The 21,625-nt window shown below is 33.4% G+C and overlaps 1 protein-coding gene across 7 annotated transcripts in view; it reads left to right on the top strand.

Moving 5' to 3' along the window:
* Window positions 1–21,625, top strand: part of LOC134681048 (double C2-like domain-containing protein beta) — a 143,881-nt gene that overhangs the window by 84,143 nt on the left and 38,113 nt on the right. For all 7 annotated transcript variants that reach the window (XM_063540443.1, XM_063540445.1, XM_063540438.1 and 4 more), the window contains 4 exons: window positions 9,626–9,705; window positions 11,203–11,277; window positions 14,902–15,011; window positions 19,864–19,987. In XM_063540443.1, the coding sequence (XP_063396513.1) occupies window positions 9,626–9,705; window positions 11,203–11,277; window positions 14,902–15,011; window positions 19,864–19,987 (389 nt within the window). The remainder of the gene's footprint in view (window positions 1–9,625; window positions 9,706–11,202; window positions 11,278–14,901; window positions 15,012–19,863; window positions 19,988–21,625) is intronic.

The raw sequence follows: 21,625 nt of genomic DNA, 5'->3' as shown, positions 1-21,625 counted from the left end.
GAAATTGCAAAACAAGCGAGACCAGGGGAAAATATTATTCAAAACTGCAGTTAAAGATATTATATTTCTAAATATTCAATTTATCCCAAATTTTGACTTATTGATTTTTTTAAGATTTCAATGTATTTATTTACATAGACATTGATGGCCTTGCTGAATCAGCAATGATCAGTAATGAATGTATTGGAGATCTAAAAAAAAAACCACACATCCTGTAGTGTAAATCTCTACAACATTGAAATGTTTTATCCTCCTAAATAAGTTGGTTGATTCATACACACATGTTTATGTTTTTGTTCGTTGGAATATTTTATTCCATTACTATCTTTGAAGAGTTGATAAAAGTTCTTTATACATGAATAAGCCAAACAAATCTATGTGAACATACATATTCACTTGTCATAAAGAAAAATACGTAGGTATAATCAGGAAAAATGAAAATCTAAATAGTGTTCGACCACCTGATTTAAATCCAAAATATTATTCATTTGTGTTAATTTAAGCTTTGATTAGTCACATTTTATGATGATCTCCAAGATATGAAAATTGTACAAATTATGATTTATAGTTTGTACAATTTGTACAAAAAGTGTCTGTACAAACTACAATTTGTACAATATTTGACGAAAATTTACTCATAACTTAAGCAATAATTCATGATATAGATTTTGGGGAAAAACATTGATACACCCCATTGTTATTAAATCACCATACAGTACAATACAATTTTTTTCTTTATCCTTCTTTTAGGCAGCTGATTGAATTATGGCAGTGGGAATTGCATCTTTTGACTTCACATTTATCTTTCTAAAACACTTACTTGAGGGTCAATTGCTTTTGATAAATTTGCAAATAATAATTTCACATTGTAACTAAAATATGGGGGAAAGGGGGAATTTATTGAGATAATTAAAGAGGCCTCATGATTGTCAGTTGGGAAAACATTGTTATTGGTAAATGACTTCTAGTTTTCAAAATAAAGCAGCATCAAACAACAATATGTCTAGAAAATTCACACAATAATTTGATTCTAATTCAATTGAATAAAGACATTTTGAAAAGTATGTTTAGTAAAATTTATTTAATCTTCTGAATGCTTTGATCTGGGAATTTTTTATACTAGTATAATAGTCCCAGCTTTGATTGATGCCTTTTTGTATCAATTTATCCCAGAAGTAATTTCAAACTTCCATAATTTAAACTATTACCTGTTCTAACTGGTATAACTGTCGCAAAGAATTCTTTTATACATTATAACTATCATCTGCTTCAAAGAGATCCGCCTTTCCAGTTTCAAGATGCCAAAAATTATGGCATTTAGATCTTTTTTATACGACCGCAAAATTTGAAAAAAGTTTCGTCGTATATTGCTATCACGTTGGCGTCGTAGTCCGAATACTTTTAGTTTTCGCACTCTAACTTTAGTAAAAGTGAATAGAAATCTATGAAATTTTAACACAAGGTTTATGACCACAATAGGAAGGTTGGGATTGATTTTGGGAGTTTTGGTCCCAACATTTTAGGAATAAGGGGCCAAAAAGGGCCCAAATAAGCATTTTCTTGGTTTTCGCAGTATAACTTTATTTTAAGATAATAGAAATCTATGAAATTTTGACACAAGGTTAATGACCACAAAAGAAAGGTTGGGAGTTTTGGTTTCAACAGTTTAGGGATTAGGGGCCAAAAAAGGGCCCAACTAAGCATTATTCTTGGTTTTCGCACAATAACTTAAGTTTAAGTAAATAGAAATCAATCAAATTTAAACACAATGTTTATGACCACAAAAGGAAGGTTGGTATTGATTTTGGGAGTTTTGGTCCAAATAGTTTAGGAATAAGGGGCCCAAAGGGTCACTTTGTTTGATAACATCAAATATTGAATAATTGGGGTTCTTTGATATGCCGAATCTAACTGTGTATGTAGATTCTAAATTTTTGGTCCCGTTTTCAAATTGGTTTACATTAAGGTCCAAAGGGTCCAAAATTAAACTTAGTTTGATATTGACAAAAATTGAATCGGTTGGGTTCTTTGATATGCTGAATCTAAAAATGTACTTAGATTTTTGATTATTGGCCCAGTTTTCAAGTTGGTCCAAATCGGGGTCCAAAATTAAACTTTGTTTGATTTCATCAAAAATTGAATACATTTGGTTCTTTGATATGCCAAATCTAACTGTGTACGTAGATTCTTCATATTTGGAAAGTTTGCTATAGCTTGCTAGTTAGCAATAAACTTTCTTAAGGCATCGGCCTAACCGGAAAAGAGACAGACTAACTTACTTTAGGAAGTGTGTCCTACGTCTAGATAATGTAGTACTGGTGTTTGAAAACTAATAATAGAAAGATGCTTTTGGAATTTTGAGCTCTTCTATTTTAATAGCATACATCTTGAATAAAAATGTACTGAATTTTCATCGATAAATCAAATAATTCAACTTCATTTAAAAGACGATCAAACACTATACTTCGCGGATCTACGCTACGCGGAAAGTAAAATCAATACACACACGAGACAGCAGTTTCTACGTTAGAATTTTATCGGTATTCTTCAGACATGCGTCAGATCCATATATGTGTGCCTCCAAACGGGAGTACTACAATTCAAAGGTTTCCTACCTTCCTCCGGTTGAAGAGAAAATTAATAAAGTGTTTAAAATATTTCATGAATGAACATTGGTTTTTTGAGAACTTATTAACAGTTGAGATCTCCACCCATATACCATATATATTATTGTATGGGACAATGCAATAAATCGAATGAAATATAGAGGAACTCCAGAGGGGTCAGTCACCCCACCCCTTTCTTTTCGAAAACTTGTAAACGGTTTAGATCCCCACCCATAAACCATATATATTTTGTATGTGGCTACAAAATAAATCAAATGAAATAAAGTGGGTGTCCATTTGGGTCAGACCCAACCATTCATGTCTGGGAACTTAGAAACTGTCGAGATCCCCACCCCTAAACCATTTATATTTTTGTATGTGGCAACAAAACAAATCAATTGAAATAAAGTGTGTGTCCCTTTGGGTCAGCCCCACCCCCTCATGTCTGAGAACTTGTAAACGGTCGAGATCACCACCCCTAAACCATATATATTTTTGTATAGGGCAACAAAACAAATTTAATGCAATAAAGTTGGAGTCCCTTTGGGTCAGCCCAACCCCCTGTTGTTTGACAACTTGGAAATGGTCAAGATCCCCACCCCTTAACCATATATATTCTTGTACTGGACAATAAAACAAATCAAATTCAAAAGAAGGCGAGTCCCTAGGGGTCACTCCCACTCCCTTGTTGTTTGAGAACTTGTAAACGGCTGAGATCCCCACCCACAAACCATATACATTTTTGTATGAGAAAATAAAATAAATCAAAATGAAATATAGAAGCAGTCCACAGGGGTGACCCCACCAACTTCTTTTTAAAAACTTATACGGTCGAGATGATCACCCCTAAACCATATATATTCTTTTATGGGGCAACAAAACAAAACGAATGAAATATAGTGGGAGTACCTCTGAGTCATCCCCAACCCCTCATGCTTGAGAACTTGTAAACGGTTGAGATCCCCAACCCTTAATCATAAATATTCTCGTATTGGACAATAAAACGAATAAGTGAAATATAAGAAAGTCCCTCGGTGTAACCCCACCTCATCCTGTTTTGAGAACTTGTAAACAGTCAAGATCCACCCCCTTTTCGAAAACTTGAAAACTGTTGAATTCCCCATACTGAAACAACATATATTCTTGTACGGAATAATAAAACAAATCAGATGAAATGAAAGGCTATTCCCATAGGGCCACTCTTACCCTACCTCCTGCCTGTTTGAGAACTTGTTAACTGTCTAGATCCCCACCCCCAAATCATGAATATCACTTTACTAACCCAGACCAAATTGTATTGGACTTTGCTTAATGTCAGGTGACCATGGGAATGACTAATTTTGAGAGCTTTGTTTGGGAGACTTCGTAGCAGCATCCTGTTACAATTTTTTTCTTTTAAGAAGAAAAAACAAGTTAACCATGCAATCTACACACAATCTATTTGAAATATTACAATCTACCGTTGCAAACTTTCCACAGGTGCTATCCAGCACTTTGATTGGTCCAGTTTTCAAATTGGTCTACATTAAAGTCCAAAGGGTCCAAAATTAGACTTAGTTTGATTTTAACAAAAAAATGAATTATTGGGGTTCTTTGATATGCTGAATCAAAACATGTACTTAAATTTTAGATTATGGGCCCAGTTTCCAAGTTGGTCCAAATCAGGATCTAAAATTATTATATTAAGTATTGAGCAATAGCAAGAAATTTTCAATTGCACAGTACTCAGCAATAACAAGAAATCTTCAATTGCACAGTATTGTGCAATAGCAAGAAATTTTCAATTGCACAGTATTGCGCAATAGCAAGAAATCTTTAATTGCACAGTATTGTGCAATGGCAAGTATTTTCAATTGCACAGTATTGCGCAATAGCAAGAAATATCTAATTGCACAATATTGTGCAATAGCAAGAAATTTCAATTGGAGTTATCTTTCTTTGTCCAGAATAGTAGTTGAATCAACTTAAATCAATGTTTTATACAATATAAAATGTATATTCACTTTTACTATCAACTGATAAATTAAAACAATCTTTACCATTCAGTGATAACAAGCACTTTTTTACATTTTGATATTTTATGATGTATTTAAATGAGTGGTTATTGTTGCAAACTCCATTAGAAATTTGAATTGAGATCAGTTTTTGAATAAAGGATAGGGGATGTGAAAAAAAAATTGGGGAGGGGGGGGGGTCAATTTTTCTCATTTGAAATTTCATAAATAAAAAGAAAATTTTTTAAACATTTTTTTCTAATATTCAACAGCATAGTGAATTGCTCAAAGGCAAAACAAAAAAAAAGTTCATTAGACCACATTCATTCTGTGTCAGAAACCTATGCTGTGTCAACTATTTAATCACAATCCAAATTTAGAGCTGAATCCAGCTTGAATGTTGTGTCCATACTTGCCCCAACCGTTCAGGGTTCAACCTCTGCGGTCGTATAAAGCTGCGCCCTGCGGAGCATCTGGTTTGCCTTTGGTGTCCTGTCCATGATATGCCATGTACTGTTTTAAGTTGGAAGCAAACTTTAATTTCCAGCTGAATCATCAAAACTACTCACGGATGGCTTTAAATTCCTCATATACCACATTTCCAGCAAATAATACAATAATTTCAGTCTTATAAGTATCCTCATTCCCGTACAGAATTTGTAACTGCCTTTATTAAACCAATGTTTCTGGGAATAGATCACCCGTACATGTATGTAACAATCTCTTGATGAGGGAAATAAGTTTCTCAACACCACAAAGTTATATAATTTTGTTAAATCGTATCAAAATGGTCAATTATGTATAAAAATATGCAGCAGAAGTTAATTTTACAAAACAGCTGATTACAACCTTTATCGGTTTTTAAATCGAGGACCATCACTTTTGGTATGTCTAAACACCAAAAAGTCCAAAACAAACTGCTGTTTCCCGACAGTTTACTGCATTAGAACATTTACATATCAACAGATACCAGAGATGTTATTATTATTTCCTGTTGTATTTATGGTCATCTTTAAGAATATATAACAATTGTTATATTGTAGGCTGTTTTTGTTGAGAAATTGATACCCCTATTTCCCTATATAAACAGTGTTCTTCTTCCGTTATCACCCATATACCAAAACCACTGATAATAATCATACTAATAAATAACAAAAAAATAGTAAAGTGCAATACCACACGACAGAGCCGAGGGCTGGTTTAATAACAACCATTAAATGATATTTATTGTATACAAATTTCGAATCAGTACGAAAAGTCATCATTTATATAGATATATATACAACTCGTCTAAACATCAACCATATTAGATCTGTAAATTTGCTTCCGCAAATTCTTGTTCTTCCCTCGCCGGGATACGAACCTATGCTACTGAGATATCGATACACCAAATCGCCTGCACTCTAGCCTTCCCGCTAGATATATATATGTATTGGTATTTCAATACACACAAACATTTGTAAACAATCGATCTCTTAATGCATGATACAAACTAATATCAAATAGCATGGATGTAAAAATTAACGTGACCTATCGAGTAGACCCTGTCGTGCTGAATGATTTAACCGCCAAAGCACACAAACCACTTAACCTAAACGCCACCTATATGGGCAGACAATTCAGAAGAAAATAATTTCATTCTGATTCATAAAATCAACCGACTGAAATTATATAAATTTACTGTAAAATCAAATTCATTTTTTTATACATAATAACCCAATATGACTGTTTAAAATGTCATTTCCCAACAAAACAAGGTGCATACAATACAAAAACACATTTATCTCAAAAAGGTTGTTGAACAAAATTTCTAAGTTCTGCCTGGTTTTCTCTGGCATTGCCTCTTAATAACTTGTCAAATCTATATATCCTAGGATTTATTATTTATAATCTTTTACATGTTTAGTCATTTGCTCATTTGATGTTAAAGCGTAAACATGGATGGCATTGATGGCAAAACTTTCTGAACCTACCTGAGAATGATACACGAAAGAATTATGTGTACATCAAGGACAAGCATAATGGCCTTAAAGTTAAATTGGGTAAGGCACTGATACTGAAACACCGAGTATTCTTGCAAGGAAGTGTGCACTGTGTGGACAATATATCCAAGACTAACATGACTAACGTCTTACCACAAAAACAACTGTCATAACTTGTTGTTTGGGGTTAATGTCAATATACATATTCCTCAGTATGATGGTGTACATACCTGTCCTCGATTTCTAAGGCGTATTTGTTGAATCTGGAGATTTTGGTTAAATTTCAACAGGATATTTATGTTTTAGAGTTAAATTGAAGCTCTGAAAGACACATGTTAATTTACAGCAACGGTTCTTGGGCTTCAATTATCGCAGTTAAACAGCCTTTGAAATACAGGTTGTCAGGGATTTGTTTTCCAGTAAATGCAAAGGCGGATACAGTACTTTTAAATGGAAAAATGTGAAAGTCAAAAGATGTTGTGCAATTCCCGATGCCATCGCAAACGAATGATAAAGAATCATTTTAATATTTAATAAATTAGGTGAATTGTGTGGTTATTAGCAATCCTCTAATGTGTATCAATGCATTTGTCCACAAAAAACATGTTATAAAATATTGTACAAGATATAAGTGAATTTCGTCAAATTTTGTTCAAATTATAATTTGTACAGGCACTTTTTGTAAAAATTACAAAGTTAAAATACAAATTAAAGTTTTTATTTTTAAATTTTAATTTGTACAAAATTATAACTTGTAATATCCATGCATGTTTGTATTCACGTGTGTTGTTGAAATTTGAGATTTTTCAACTTTTTGCGACAAGCCATTCGTGTCGTTCCGACACATATAGTTTTTAGGTTAAAATGTATCTGGCTATTGTGTTTGGCGAACTACCATTGTACATGTCAGTCACATGTCCCTTGACCTCATTTTCATGGTTCAGTGACTACTTGAAAAAAAAGTTAAGATTTTTTTTAATGTTAAATTCTCTCTTATTATAAGTAATAGAATAACTATATTTAATATGTGCGTACCTTGCAAGGTCCTCATGCCCGTCAGACAGTTTTCACTTGACCTCGACCTCATTTCATGGATCAGTGAACAAGATTAAGTTTTGGTGGTCAAGTCCATATCTGAGATACTATAAGCAATAAGTCTAGTATATTTGGTGTATGGAAGCACTGTAAGGTGTACATGTCCAACTGGCAGTTGTCATCTGACCTTGACCTCATTTTCATGGTTCAGTGGTTATAGCTAAGGTTTTTGTGTTTTGGTCTATTTTTCTTATACTGTATGCAAAAGGTCTATTATATTTTGTGTATGGAATGGTTGTAAGGTGAACAGGTCTATCTGGCAGGTGTCATATGACCTTGACCTCATTTTCATGGTTCAGTGGTCAAAGTTAAGTTTTTGAGTCTTGGCCTTTTTTTCTAATACTATATGCAATAGGTCAACTATATTTGGTGTATGGAAATATTTCATGATCTACATGTCAGTCGCGCAGGTTTTATTTGACCTTGACCTAATTTTTTACGGTTCATTGCTCAGTGTTAAGCTTTTGTGTTTTGGTCTGTTTTTCTTAAAATATAAGCAATAAGTCAATTTTATTTGTTGTATGGAAGAATTGTTAACTGTACATGCCTACCTGGCATGGTTCAATAAATGTGACCTCATTTTCATGGTTCAAAGGTCAATGTTTAGTTTTATTGGTTTATGTTAAGTTTATGTGACAGTTGTAATAAAGCTTTATTATAAGGACTATCAACATAAAATCAATGATTAGTAAAGAAGGCGAGACATTTCAGTGTGTGCACTCTTGTTTTCAAAATAAATAAAGAATAATTGAAAGTGAAACAATGGTAATCCATTTGATTGACTGATTCGATCTACATAAAAAGATTAAAGTACGCACGAAAATCTCATACATAATAACGCATTGATGCATTTTTTAAGAGTTTTATTAATTTTGATATACTTTGCTAAGTTTGACAAGACAATGTATATATATATATATATGATAGTTTTAGCCCTATAAAATCACGGTTATCCGAATGAGAAGGTATGTCATTATGTTGTCGTATGTTTTATATATCGATATTGTTCCTCAAATTAACATGAAAAGTATCCTTGTCAATTTTGGTCCTTCTGCATTGTTTTACTTTGAACTATTGTTTTACTTTAACTAAAAATTGATTAGGTCTTTACTAAACAGGATCTAAATAACATTAAGGCAACCCATTTTTAGCTCACCTGGCCCATAGGACCAAGTGAGCTTTTCTCATCACTTGGCGTCCGTCGTCAGTCGTCGTCGTCGTTAACTTTTACAAAAATCTTCTCCTCTGAAACTACTGCGCCAAATTTAACCAAACTTGGACACAATCATCGTGGGGGAATCTAGTTTAAAAAATTTGTCCGGTGACCCGGGCAACCAACCAAGATAGCCGCCATGGCTAAAAATAGATCATCAGGGTAAAATTTAGATTTTGGCTTATAACTCTGAAACCAAAACATTAAGAGCAAATCTGACATGGGGTAAGTTGTTCATAAGAGTTAAAATGAAAACAGCAATAATGTTCAGCAAAGTAAGATCTACAAATAAGTCAGCATGACATGACCAAAATGGTCAGTTGACCCTTTAAGGAGTTATTGCCCTTTATAGTAATTTTTTAACAATTTTCATTACTTTTGTAAATTTTGGTAATTTTTTACAAATATTTTCCTCTGTGTAACTAAAGGGTTAACTTTATTATAGATAGAGATCATTGTGAGTAGCAAGAATGTTCAGTAAAGTAAGATCTCCAAACACATCACCATCATCAAAATACAATTTTATCATGAATCCATTTGTGTGCTTTATTTAATACATGTATGCACATAGACCAAGGTGAGCGACACAGGCTCTTAAGAGCCTATAGTTATGACTTATGAACATTTTGATACAGAAGGGGGGGGAGGGTAGAAATGAAAATAAAAAACAAATGTGTAACGTTAAATTTTAACATACAAACTATACTTTCATACTGGTAAATAATTTACTTTTAGTTTCCCTTGGTGCTTTAGAAATATCCTTGCTGTATGATTCTAATGACAATGCACTACATTGTACAGTTGTTCGTGCTAGGGTAAGTATTTATTGAGTATGACATAGCTTTTGTACATTTGACAGTTGTATACGGGCACAGTCATTATACAATAATAATAAAAACCAGCACAGCTCTCTTCTGATGACATAAGGGAAAACAGCAATGGAATATATCAAAGTAATGTACATAAGACAAGTGAATCAAACCGTGAATTTTTCTGTGAATGGTTTTACACTTGTCTATTTTGGGGCCCTTTATAGCTTGCTGTTCGGTGTGAGCCAAGGCACCGTGTTGAAGACCGTTATTTGACATATACTAAAGGATTTTAGAAACGCAACACTAGACTATTTTTGTGTTATTTTTGAATGAATGTGTCAACGTCAAAAGCGATGACTGCCTGTTACTAACGCCAAAATGATTGTCAGAAAGGTCAACAAATTCTGTCTGTAATATTTGGGTTCTGTTTTACACCTTCTTATTTTGCATTTGTTCAACACATTAATTGGTTTTGGCAATTATGCGGTTGGAACTTGAGGGCTTTACAGGTTTTCCTTCAGGCAATTCTTTGGCAATGCAGTTCATGGGAAACAATTATGGCATGAATCTGCACTCAATGGCATTTGGCAATTTGGTTAACAATTGACGTTGCGGCCGTAAACATGATTGGCAAATGACGTTGCATAATCAAATTATGTTGATGTTTCATTGTCACTACACGTTGATCACCCGCAACAAATCATGTCTACTTGTATCGTTGTCGGAAGGACAGTAGAACGAGTTTCTGAAGTCATACGGTATGGTTGCAGAACATTTATGTTTTCGTGTTTGCAGTATTCTTAAGGGCTAATTCAGTTCTTTGGGTTTTTTTTATTTCTCAGTTTTGGCAAAATGGAGATGCAACATTAAAAAAAAAAGTAAGTAAGGCAAAGGATTGAAAGAACTTTCACAAAGCAAAAAAACTGAAACAATCTTTCATGGGACCATAATTTCGCTTTAAAAAAATCGTGCGACTTCAAAAATTCGGTATGTTCAATAACCACAGGTAAGTCAGATTTTGATTTTTTGAAAGGAGAAAGAAGCATGATAAGCATGAAAAGTAGTTGTAAGAGAATCAAAAAAGATTTGGTTAAAAAAATCAACAAAATGAGTGTTGCGTTTCTAAAGTCGTTCAGTATATAATGATTTACTTTTACAAATTAAAACTTTGTTGGAGAGTTGTCTCATTGGCACTCCTGCCACATCTTTTTATATCTACAAATCCACACTATTTTTGAAAAATTTTAACAGTTAGTCAGTTAACTGAAATACTACAATTAATATTTCTATTAGAAGCAAATGTATTATGCATGTTACCTTCCAGTTACATTTATTGTTAAGGAAGGAATGGAACAAATGTTTAATCACGTGGTATGATGCCTGAAAATATACTTACTACAAGTATATAGAAGTATTTATTTTTCCTTGAATGGAATTTTTTGAATTGGGAGAAGAAATTTTAAAATTCGATCTATAATTGTATTCTCTTTAATGTTTCAGGCATTAAAGGCCATGGACTCAAACGGACTCTCAGATCCATATGTAAAACTGCATTTACTGCCTGGTGCAAGTAAGGTAATACACATAGATGCACAATTGAAGGTTTTGAAATATATATTATACTATAAGGGCCATAAGCTACGAATTCGACAAAAAAATGATTTTTTTTTCAACATTTATTAAAGAGAATTGAAGAATTGATATACGGCTATTAGCAGTCATTTTGGTGCAATTTCGCCTAAATAAGCTGTACAACCAAACCATCATTATTGATTTGCCAGTCAATAGTTCGGCTAATTTGGATCCGTATCCATAAGAAACTTTAAATGACATTCAAAGGCGATGGATGTGCGTATACCCATTTATTAAAAGAAAAGAATTTCTACATTGAAAAGTTAAACAAAGATTCATTGGAACAATTTTTCGTAGACAAATTCGGCCCACATCTGAATTCTAAGATGGTCTAAAAAAATACGCACGAAATGATCATACGTTATTGCAAACCCATGCATTGTTAATTGTTCCTTTTAAGCTCACCTGGCCCAAAGGGCAAATGAGCTTTTCTCATCACTTGGCGTCCGTCGTCCGTCGTTGTTAACTTTTACAAAGATCTTCTCCTCTTAAACTACTGTGCCAAATTGAAGCAAATTTAAAAAATGGGTGGCGTGACCCGGCCAACCAACCAAGATGGTCGCCATGGCTAAAAATAGAACATAGGGGTAAAATGTAGATTTTTGCCTATAACTCTGAAACCAAAGCATTTAGAGCAAATCTAAAAGGAGTAAAAATGTTTATCAAGTAAAGATCTATCTGCCAAGTTTTCATATGAATCGGACAACCTGTTGTTGGGTAATTCTAAGGAAATTTTGCTGTTTTTGTTATTATTTTGAATATTATTATAGATAGAGATAAACTGAGAACAGCATTAATTTTCAGCAAAGTTCGATCTAAAAATAAGTCAACATGACAAAAATGGTCAGTTGACCCCTTAAGGAGTTATTGCCCTTTAATAGTTATTTTTTATCATTTTTTTTAAACTACCGGGCAAAATTAAACCAAACTTGGCCACTATCATCATTGGGGTATCCAATTTGAAACAATGTGTGGGATTACACGGCCAACCAACCAAGATGGCCGCCATGGCTAAAAATAGAACATGTGGTAAAATGTAGATTTTGGCTTATATCTCTGAAACCAAAGCATTTAGAGCAAATCTTACAAGAAGTAAAATTGTTTATCATGTCAAGTTCGATCTGCCCTGAAATTTTCAGATGAATCCAAAAACCTTTTATTAGGTTGCTGCCCCTGAAATGGTATTTTTTAGAAAATTTTGCATATTTTGGTTATTATCTTGAATAATATTATAGATAAAGACAAACTGTAAACAGAAATAAAGAGCAGCAAAGTACTAAAAATGATTCAACATGCCCAAAATGGTCAATTGACCCCCTAAGGAGTTATTGCCCTGTATAGTAAATTTTTAACAATTTTCATAAATTTAATAATTTTTTGTAAATATTTACAAAATATTTTCAACTTTAACTACTGGGTCAAGTTCATTATAGATAGAGATAATTGTATGCAGCAAGAATTTCAGTTTAGTAAGATCTACAAACACATTACCATCACCAACGCAACATTTTGTCATAAATCCATCTGTGTCCTTTGTTTAATATGCACATATACCAAGGTGAGCGACACAGCCTCTTTAGAGCCTTTAGTTGAACTTTTAATAATTTGAATATTATCTATCGTAAACATAAAAAAATATCTATGAATATTATATATCTACCAAAAGAGGAGCGGTTTGTTACTCAGCTCTATTTAGAATGTGCAACCTATAATTTCATATATTATATATATAAAAACAAACCTACAGCAATGATTTTATTTATTGGTTCTATACCTTATTATACAATTTATTGTCATTACTTGAATTTGGCACCATATTTGGAAATATTTGGTTCTCAATGCTCTTCAACGTTGTACTTGTTTGGCCTTATAACTATTTTGAACTGAGCGTCACTGATGAGACTTATGTAGACGAAACGCGCGTCTGACGTATTAAATTATAATCCTGGTACCTTTGATAACTATTAACACCATTGGGTCAATGCCACTGCTGGTGGATGTTTCGTCCCCGAGGGTATCACCAACCCAGTCGTCAGCACTTAAGTGTTGACATAAATACCATTTATGTGTTGTTGTTTTTTTATAAATTTCCTGTTTACAAAACTTTGAATTTTACGAAAAACTAAGGATTGTCTTATCCCAGAAATAGATTGCCTTAGCCGTATTTGGCACCACCTTTTTGGAAATATTTGATTCTCAATGCTCTTCAACTTTGTACTTGTTTGGCTTTATAACTATTTTGAACTGAGCGTTACTGATGAGTCTTATATAGATGAAACGCGCGTCTGCCGTATTAAATTATAATCCTAGTACCTTTGATAATTATTAATAATCACATGGTTTCTATACAATATTAAATTATTCTGTGAATTATATCGTAAATATGAATGATTAAGGACTAAAACGATTCATTTCTTTGCAAAGAAAAGACAATTTAAAATATTTATAAAATGCAAGCAGGGTCTATTTATAAAAAAATTAATGTTATAATTATTTGCTATAAGTCAATAATTTAAGCTGATACAAGCTATAACTTCAATGAATTGCTGCATATAAAAAAAAATGTATAACTCTAACCTGGTCATTTTCTACAATAAAAATGTTTTTTCTCATTATAATGCTGTTTAAAAATGTAAGTCATTTGAAATAATTTTGTTTTTCTCATTAAGAATGGTTGCAGAGGCTCAGTTTTCAATTTGACCATCTTCACTCACGTCTTCTCGGAGTAAATCTTTAAAAAAAAATATGTATCGTTAACGTGTCGGAATTTAACTCAAGTATGCATTTTTTATTTACGTAAGACTATTCCCATATCTTAAAAGTGTGTAACTATTCCGGGCAATAGGAGTATTTCGACCATACACATATGAGCATGACCATATACTCATATGGATATTAACGAGCCAGACTATATTAGTATTTAAAAGATAAGGTATTTAATGAAAACATATTTATGTCCTTGAAATTATACAAAATCTGATCCTATATTGGCACAATGATTTTTGGTAAAAAACAATCTTAAATATCGACCGCGTTCACTCACGATCATGTTTTTCAATTAGCGGTAGAAAAATCCTGTTGAAATATCCACTTTTATTGTGTTTGCACAGTATAATCCTGACCTTCACTTAATCCAAGACTATTTTGTATGGTGGAATCCGACTTTATTATTCCCGGAAGTGTTGCCGTGCAGTTCCACGTGCTCCATTTTCTTGTGTATATCGGAGCTTTTCGTCATCTTTACGCAAAAAGCGTGGGCAATTATATCATCAATGACAAGGATATTACCGGAGAGTAACTAATGTTATATAATAAGGTATCCTCATAGAAACCAAGATGGCGGTTTTACAATATAAATAATCTGGAAAAAAATTAAGGTCAGGATTATACAGTGCAAACACAATAAAAGGAAGGTTAGTAGTAGATGTTTGGACAGGATTTTACTTACACTAAATGAAAAACATCATCTCGAGTAGCTGATGTATTTTTTTTACAAAAATAATTTTGCCAATTTTACCTGATGGTGACTTTAGTATAAACTGAAATTGATAACTCTTATTTCTATAGGCAAACAAACTGAGAACCAAAACAATACACAAGACATTGAATCCTGAATGGAATGAAACACTGACTTATTACGGTATTACTTCAGATGACATGATCAAAAAGACACTTCGGTAAGCATTGTTTTTATTGTTACAGAAATCTATACGCAGACCAAATTAATTTTCATAATAGTATATGGAAAATTTGTAGAGTAAAAGTAATTTCAAGTTCTTTGACCAAAATTATTCAGAAACCCTTAAAGTGTAAAATATTTAATTACAATCCAAATTCAGTCCTGTATCAAGCTGGAATATTGTGTCAATTTTTGCCCCAACTGTTCAGGGTTGGACCTCTTCGGCGTATTCAGCTGCGCTCAGCGAAGCAGTTTATTCTTGCACTGTATGCAATATGTCTCCTATATTTGGTGTATTGAAATATTTTATGATGAAAATGTCAGTCTCGCAGGTTTCATTTGACTATGACCTCATTTTCACGGTGCATTGCTCAATGTTTAGTTTTAGTTTAAACATATTGATTTATAGTGGATTGGGAAAGAAATGATTGCTACTTATATTAATCCCTCTCCACTGTGCGGGTGCGAGTGCTGACTTATAGCGACATTAGCCTACTCTTTTTCGAAATCTACAAGGGTGTCTTACGTGCAAGAGATATGGCTCTCTCGTAATACGTGTCAGCCATTTATCGTCCCCTTCCGATGGACTATCATCGTTCTCAAGACCATACTTGCAAATGGTGTCGAGGGAGAGCCGAAAATTCAGTTCCTGAATCACCGAACCGGGGATCGAACCAGGAACCTTTGGGTTAGTAGTCCGATGCACTAATCACCACACCACGGCTCTCCTAAGCATGTTTAGTTTAGTGCTTTGGTCTGTTTGTCTTAAATTATACGCAACAAGTCAACTATATTTTTTGCATGGACGAATTGTTAGCTGTATATGTCCGTCTGGCAGTTATCATCTGACCTCGACCTCATTTTGGTTGTTCATTGGTCAATGTTATGTTTTTATGGTCAAGTTTGTTTGATTGAAAAGTGTGCATGTCTGGCTGACATAGATCACCTGACCTTGATATCATGTTCATTGTTTATAGGACATAGTTAAGTTTACTTGATTTCGTCTGGCTTATTTTTCAGATTGTAACACAGTGATGACTGCTGTACTCATATATTGACTATTTTTAACCGGATTTTTGTGACAAAAATGTCGGTTATTGATTTGGGGATGTACGGCGGGCGGCCGGACAGTTGGTCGGTCGGGCGGGAGGCAATCAAATGTTGTCCGTGCATTAACTCATGAACCGTTCAACCAAAGCTTTTAAAATTTTAATATGTTGCTACTCTCAAGTAAATGAAGGTCAAGTTCAGTAATGGCGTGTCCTTGCATTTATGCATGAACTGTTCTACCAAAGCTTCCCAAATTTTAATATGTTGTTACCGATGACAAAATGGAGGTCAAGTTCAATAATGACGATTTTGACTTTTACCGTTCAGGAGTTATGGCTCTTGAAAGATCGTAAAATGGTGTTTCCAGTTGTTTCCGTGCATTTTCTCATGAACCATTCAACCAAAGCCTGTGAATTTTTTAAATGTTGTTACTGATGACAAAATAGAGGTCAAGTTTAATAATGACGATTTTGACTTGTACCGTTCAGGAGTTATGGTTCTTAAAAGATTGTAAAATGGCGTTTCCATTCACGTTGTTGCATTTACTCATGAACCATTCAATCTAAGCTTTTCAAATTTTAATATGTTGATACTGATGACAAAATGGAGGTCAAATTTGATATTGACGATTTTCACTTTCACCATTCATCAGTAATGGTTCTTGTGATATTGCCAGGACACAAATAAATGTTAATAAATCCGGTTTGCTGTCGTTGTGACAGCCTCTTGTATTTATTATGTCTGTTTTGTTCACGCATCGTTATAAATATAACGGAATTTGATGAGACTTTCGTAAAAGTGAGACGTTTAGCGCTATAAAACCAGGTTCAATCCACTATTTTCTACATTTGAAATGCCTGTACCAAGTCAGGAATATGTCAGTTGTTATATTTCGTTTAATGTGTTTGAGCACTTGATTTTGTCACTTGATCAGGATTTATATCTAGAAACTGACTATGACGGTCTATCGAAAACAAAACTTTAATTTAATTTAATTCTTTATTTATTTAAAGAGGATTGCCAACAGCCAGAGGCTACGCGTGGATCTCCTCAACATAGATATATACAGATTCACAATTATCAAAGTTTTGAATACAAACATGTTAAACACAAGACAAGACAATATGTACAGGACAAGACATACAAATACTACACACCCATCCTATCACTCGCTCATTCTTACTCACATGCACACGAATTAACAAACATGTAGGATTCAGTAATATAAAATAATGATTATGGAAAGACAATTTTGAGCACAATCAGGTCAAATGGAATATGTGTTTCAAGCATTATATGTTCTATTACAAAAATAAAATAAAAAAAATAAAAGTTAAAGAACAAATAAGTTTTTAAGCTATCGAGAAAATCTGTTCGAAGATTTAATAAATCGAAACACACACTCAAACAACTCTAAATTAGTATCATCAGACAAATCATCACTACCTTCTATTAATATTTTGCTCAGATAGTTGAGGCATAGATCCAGCAACATTGCTATATTTATATCTGGACAAAGCAGATTCTTAATTCCAAGTAGAAGAGTAATCCGATAGTTCGTGTAACGGGCGCAATCAATTAAATAGTGCTCAGTGTTTTCAATGCAGTTACCTGGGCAGAAGTCGCAAAACCTAATTAATGTTAGATTATATTTATACAAGTGGTCATTAAGAGCACTTAGCCCTAAGCGTAATCTAGTATGAATCTTTTTCTCATAACCATGTCCTCGTGAATATATTTTTTTACTACACAAATTGAGATTCTTCTTTAACAACCTTTTGAAACTCGCCAAAGATGTTGCTGTAATTAGTTCAGCTGACAAACTATTCCAGTCTCTAATAGTAGCTAGAAGAAAAGAGTTATAGTATGCTACTGTTCTTGACCTGATGGGTATCAGGTTAGCATGTCGTCTTAAGTTATAGTTTTTAGTATTATGATGGAACAATGGATGAAAATTACAGAGATAATCTGGGACAAGATGATTTTTAATTTTGTACAAGTATGGAAGTCTATGAACTTGACGGCGTGTTTTGAGAAGCTCAAGACCAACCTCTTTCAATAAAGTGACATGTTTTGTGACCCTGATTGTCCCAGTAGATATAATGCAGGCACGTCTCTGTACATGTTCAATGTTTGCAGAATCGGCGCTATTGCAGTTATCATAGATGACATCTGCATAATCTAGCAATGAACGAACAAATGTTTTATATAATTTTTCAATGCATAATCTAGGTAATATATGTCGCATCCTCAAGATAGTGTTCAGTTTATTATGACATTTCTTACAAATATCAGCAATATGATCGGTCCAAGAAGGTTTATCATTTAACATAAGACCTAAATGTTTATGGCATGTAACTCTCTTTATATTTACATTATTTAAGATCAATGGAGGGTAGTGTGGTATTTGCTTCTTCTTAGAAATAATAAGATACTCAGTTTTTTCTGCATTGAATGTTACACACCATTGCTGGGCCCATGTGTTCAACGTGACGAGGTCACTGTTCAGAGTTTGGAAACAATCAGAGATGTCATCAATTTGTTTGACAAGGGACGTATCATCAGCAAACAAAACTTTACGACAAAAGGGTTGATTTCAGCTTACCAATAGTGAAGATTGGGAAACTGAAATCATCACTTCGTAAATTTTACGGACGAAATCACGAGTTGGTTTACCGTTATGAAATATCTGTTATATAGATGGTATCGGATGGGATATATTCCTTAAGTCGTTACTACAATCCCGTTCCCTTTTCACGAATATGACCTACCGAATGAGACTTTTTACCTTTATGTGTGCCATTTTTACCTATCGTGTCTACTGTTTGTTTTGTTCACGCATCTTTATCAATTTTGATGCGACTGTCGTACAAATGAGACGTTTAGCACTATAACAACAGGTTCAACACTATAAAACCAGGTTCAATCCACCATTTTTTACATTTGAAAATGCCTATATCAAGTCCGGAATATGACAGTTGTTATCCATATTTTGTCATGTGATTATGGACTTTCCGATTGAATTTTCCTCGGGAGTTCATTATTTTTTGTAATTTTACTTTTCCATTAGAAACGATAAGCACTAGGTGACTATATTAATTGTATTGACTGATTGTAAGTTGAACCTGTATTTACTGTTTGGTGTATCTGACATTGAGTCACTATATTAATTGTATTGACTGATTGTAAGTTGAACCTGTATTTACTGTTTGGTGTATCTGACATTGAGTCACTATATTAATTGTATTGACTGATTGTAAGTTGAACCTGTATTTACTGTTTGGTGTATCTGACATTGAGTCACTATATTAATTGTATTGACTGATTGTAAGTTGAACCTGTATTTACTGTTTGGTGTATCTGACATTGAGTCACTATATTAATTGTATTGACTGATTGTAAGTTGAACCTGTATTTACTGTTTGGTGTATCTGACATTGAGTCACTATATTAATTGTATTGACTGATTGTAAGTTGAACCTGTATTGACTGATTGTAAGTTGAACCTGTATTTACTGTTTGGAGTATCTGACATTGAGTCACTATATTAATTGTATTGACTGATTGTAAGTTGAACCTGTATTGACTGATTGTAAGTTGAACCTGTATTTACTGTTTGGTGTATCTGACATTGACGTCATTTTCTTTGATCATGTTAAGTTAATGTGATAGTTGTAGTAAAGTTTTATATTTACGACTATCAACATAATACTTATGGTATATAAAGAAGACGAGACATTTCAGCGTGTTTTAGATTTATTGTCATTGTTGGTATTAACTTGTATATCTTGTCATTTAAGGTTAGCAGTTTTAGATGAAGACGCATTTGGTTACGACTTCATTGGAGAGACCAGGATACCACTAAAGAGATTGAAGGCTTTACAAACTAAGCATTTTAATGTCTATCTAGAAAAGCAACTTCCAGTATGTATTAATGTCCTAAAATTATGAACAGCTGTCTTGACACCCAGTTTGAATATTTTCTTCTGCAATTGAATTGCCAAAAAAAAAATGAACTCAATTGATCTTACGAGAGAAACACAGGTCTTGGTTTTCAAAAGTATCTTGTGACTAAGACATGTAAAGAAGGTTGATAACGGTAATCACCATGTCACCATCTCAAATTATCAATTTCAAAATGATGTCTAAAGATATGACAGATATTCTTCATGTATATTATACTTATTCATAGTCACCCTATAATGATTTGAATCATTATCCCATACAGTTTATAAAAAAAAATGTTGAGTTAGATTGCTGTGTTGAAAAAGGATATGAATCTACACACGCTTAAAACACATGTCTTATGGCTATCTTTAGATTGGCCTTAGGTGACAAAGTAACGCTACGACTATTGAAGTTATGTTTAAATATAGCGGATATGGTTGAGTCGTCTAAAATGCCAAAAATAAGGCGGACCTATTGGGGTTGTTGTGAATAAAAGGTGTGAATTCAAATCCCGTTTAGGGACAAACAATGCAATTTCAGCATAGAAAATATATTTCTTACATTGTTGGATATAATTTAAGGTTTGTGTATAAAGTCTAGCGCGTAGGGCAACAGTGCAAGACAATTCGGTGCCACGATATCTCAGTAACATGAGTTCTAAATTCGGTCAGGAAAGAACAAAAAAATTGCTTCCGAAAATTTACACATTATTGGTTGATAGTTAGACGAATTATTTGTTAAGAAAATTTTTGCAGCCTTGTATCACCATTACTGGTGATCCGATGAATCTGTCGTGTGCATTCAAAACAAATCTCTTGGAAGAGGGGTCGAAATACAGCACAAACAAACATTTCCCAAAAGACCAAAAAAAATGAAAAAAGTATATTTTAACAAAACGCATTTAACTAACATGTCGAACAGCGGATGTTCTTTACCTTGCTGACTGCCAATGGCGATCGTCAAATTAACGGATCACCAGATGTAACAAATGGATATTTATTGTAAATTTGATATTAAACAGAAAGCAATAAAGATGGTTTACCGCAAACATGAGTGTCAAATATTTGTATACCATATCCTGAACTTTATTCGTTGCCAAATTTTCGAAAATTTTAAAGGAAGGGGGCAGGGGTCTATTTGAGTAACAGTATTTTTTTTAACATATGAATAATTTTTAGCATAAAGACTAGCTTATAGGGATGGTAGGGGCTTCAGTGGCCGAGTTGTCTAAGTAGTCGAACAACTGAATTACTAGCGTATCAACACTGAGGTTGTGTGTTTAAATATCGCACGTTGTAGGTGCGTTCCACTCAAATGTTAACTGACTAGGATTGTTAATTTTCCTATGGCAGGTATGGGATTCTCTCCAGACACTCTGGTTTCTTCCATCTGTGCAGCTGACTGCCACAAAATAGCACATTAATCCTGAAAGTGGCATTAAACACTAATCAATCAATAAATTACAATTAATTGATGACTATCTAATCATGCGCGCATAGTGCAGATCTTTATTATAATTTTTATTAAGGTGTAAAAGCGTTAAACAAAGCAAATTTTGTTTGAAGCGGGGACATGTGAGCACGATAAACGCTTTTACAATCCTATACAGTTGTG

This window comes from Mytilus trossulus, chromosome 8 (genome assembly GCF_036588685.1).
Source record: "Mytilus trossulus isolate FHL-02 chromosome 8, PNRI_Mtr1.1.1.hap1, whole genome shotgun sequence".
In the NCBI taxonomy this organism is placed as follows: domain Eukaryota; kingdom Metazoa; phylum Mollusca; class Bivalvia; order Mytilida; family Mytilidae; genus Mytilus; species Mytilus trossulus.
The sequence above is the reverse complement of the archived record's forward strand: the minus strand, read 5'-3'. Positions and strand labels throughout refer to the sequence as shown.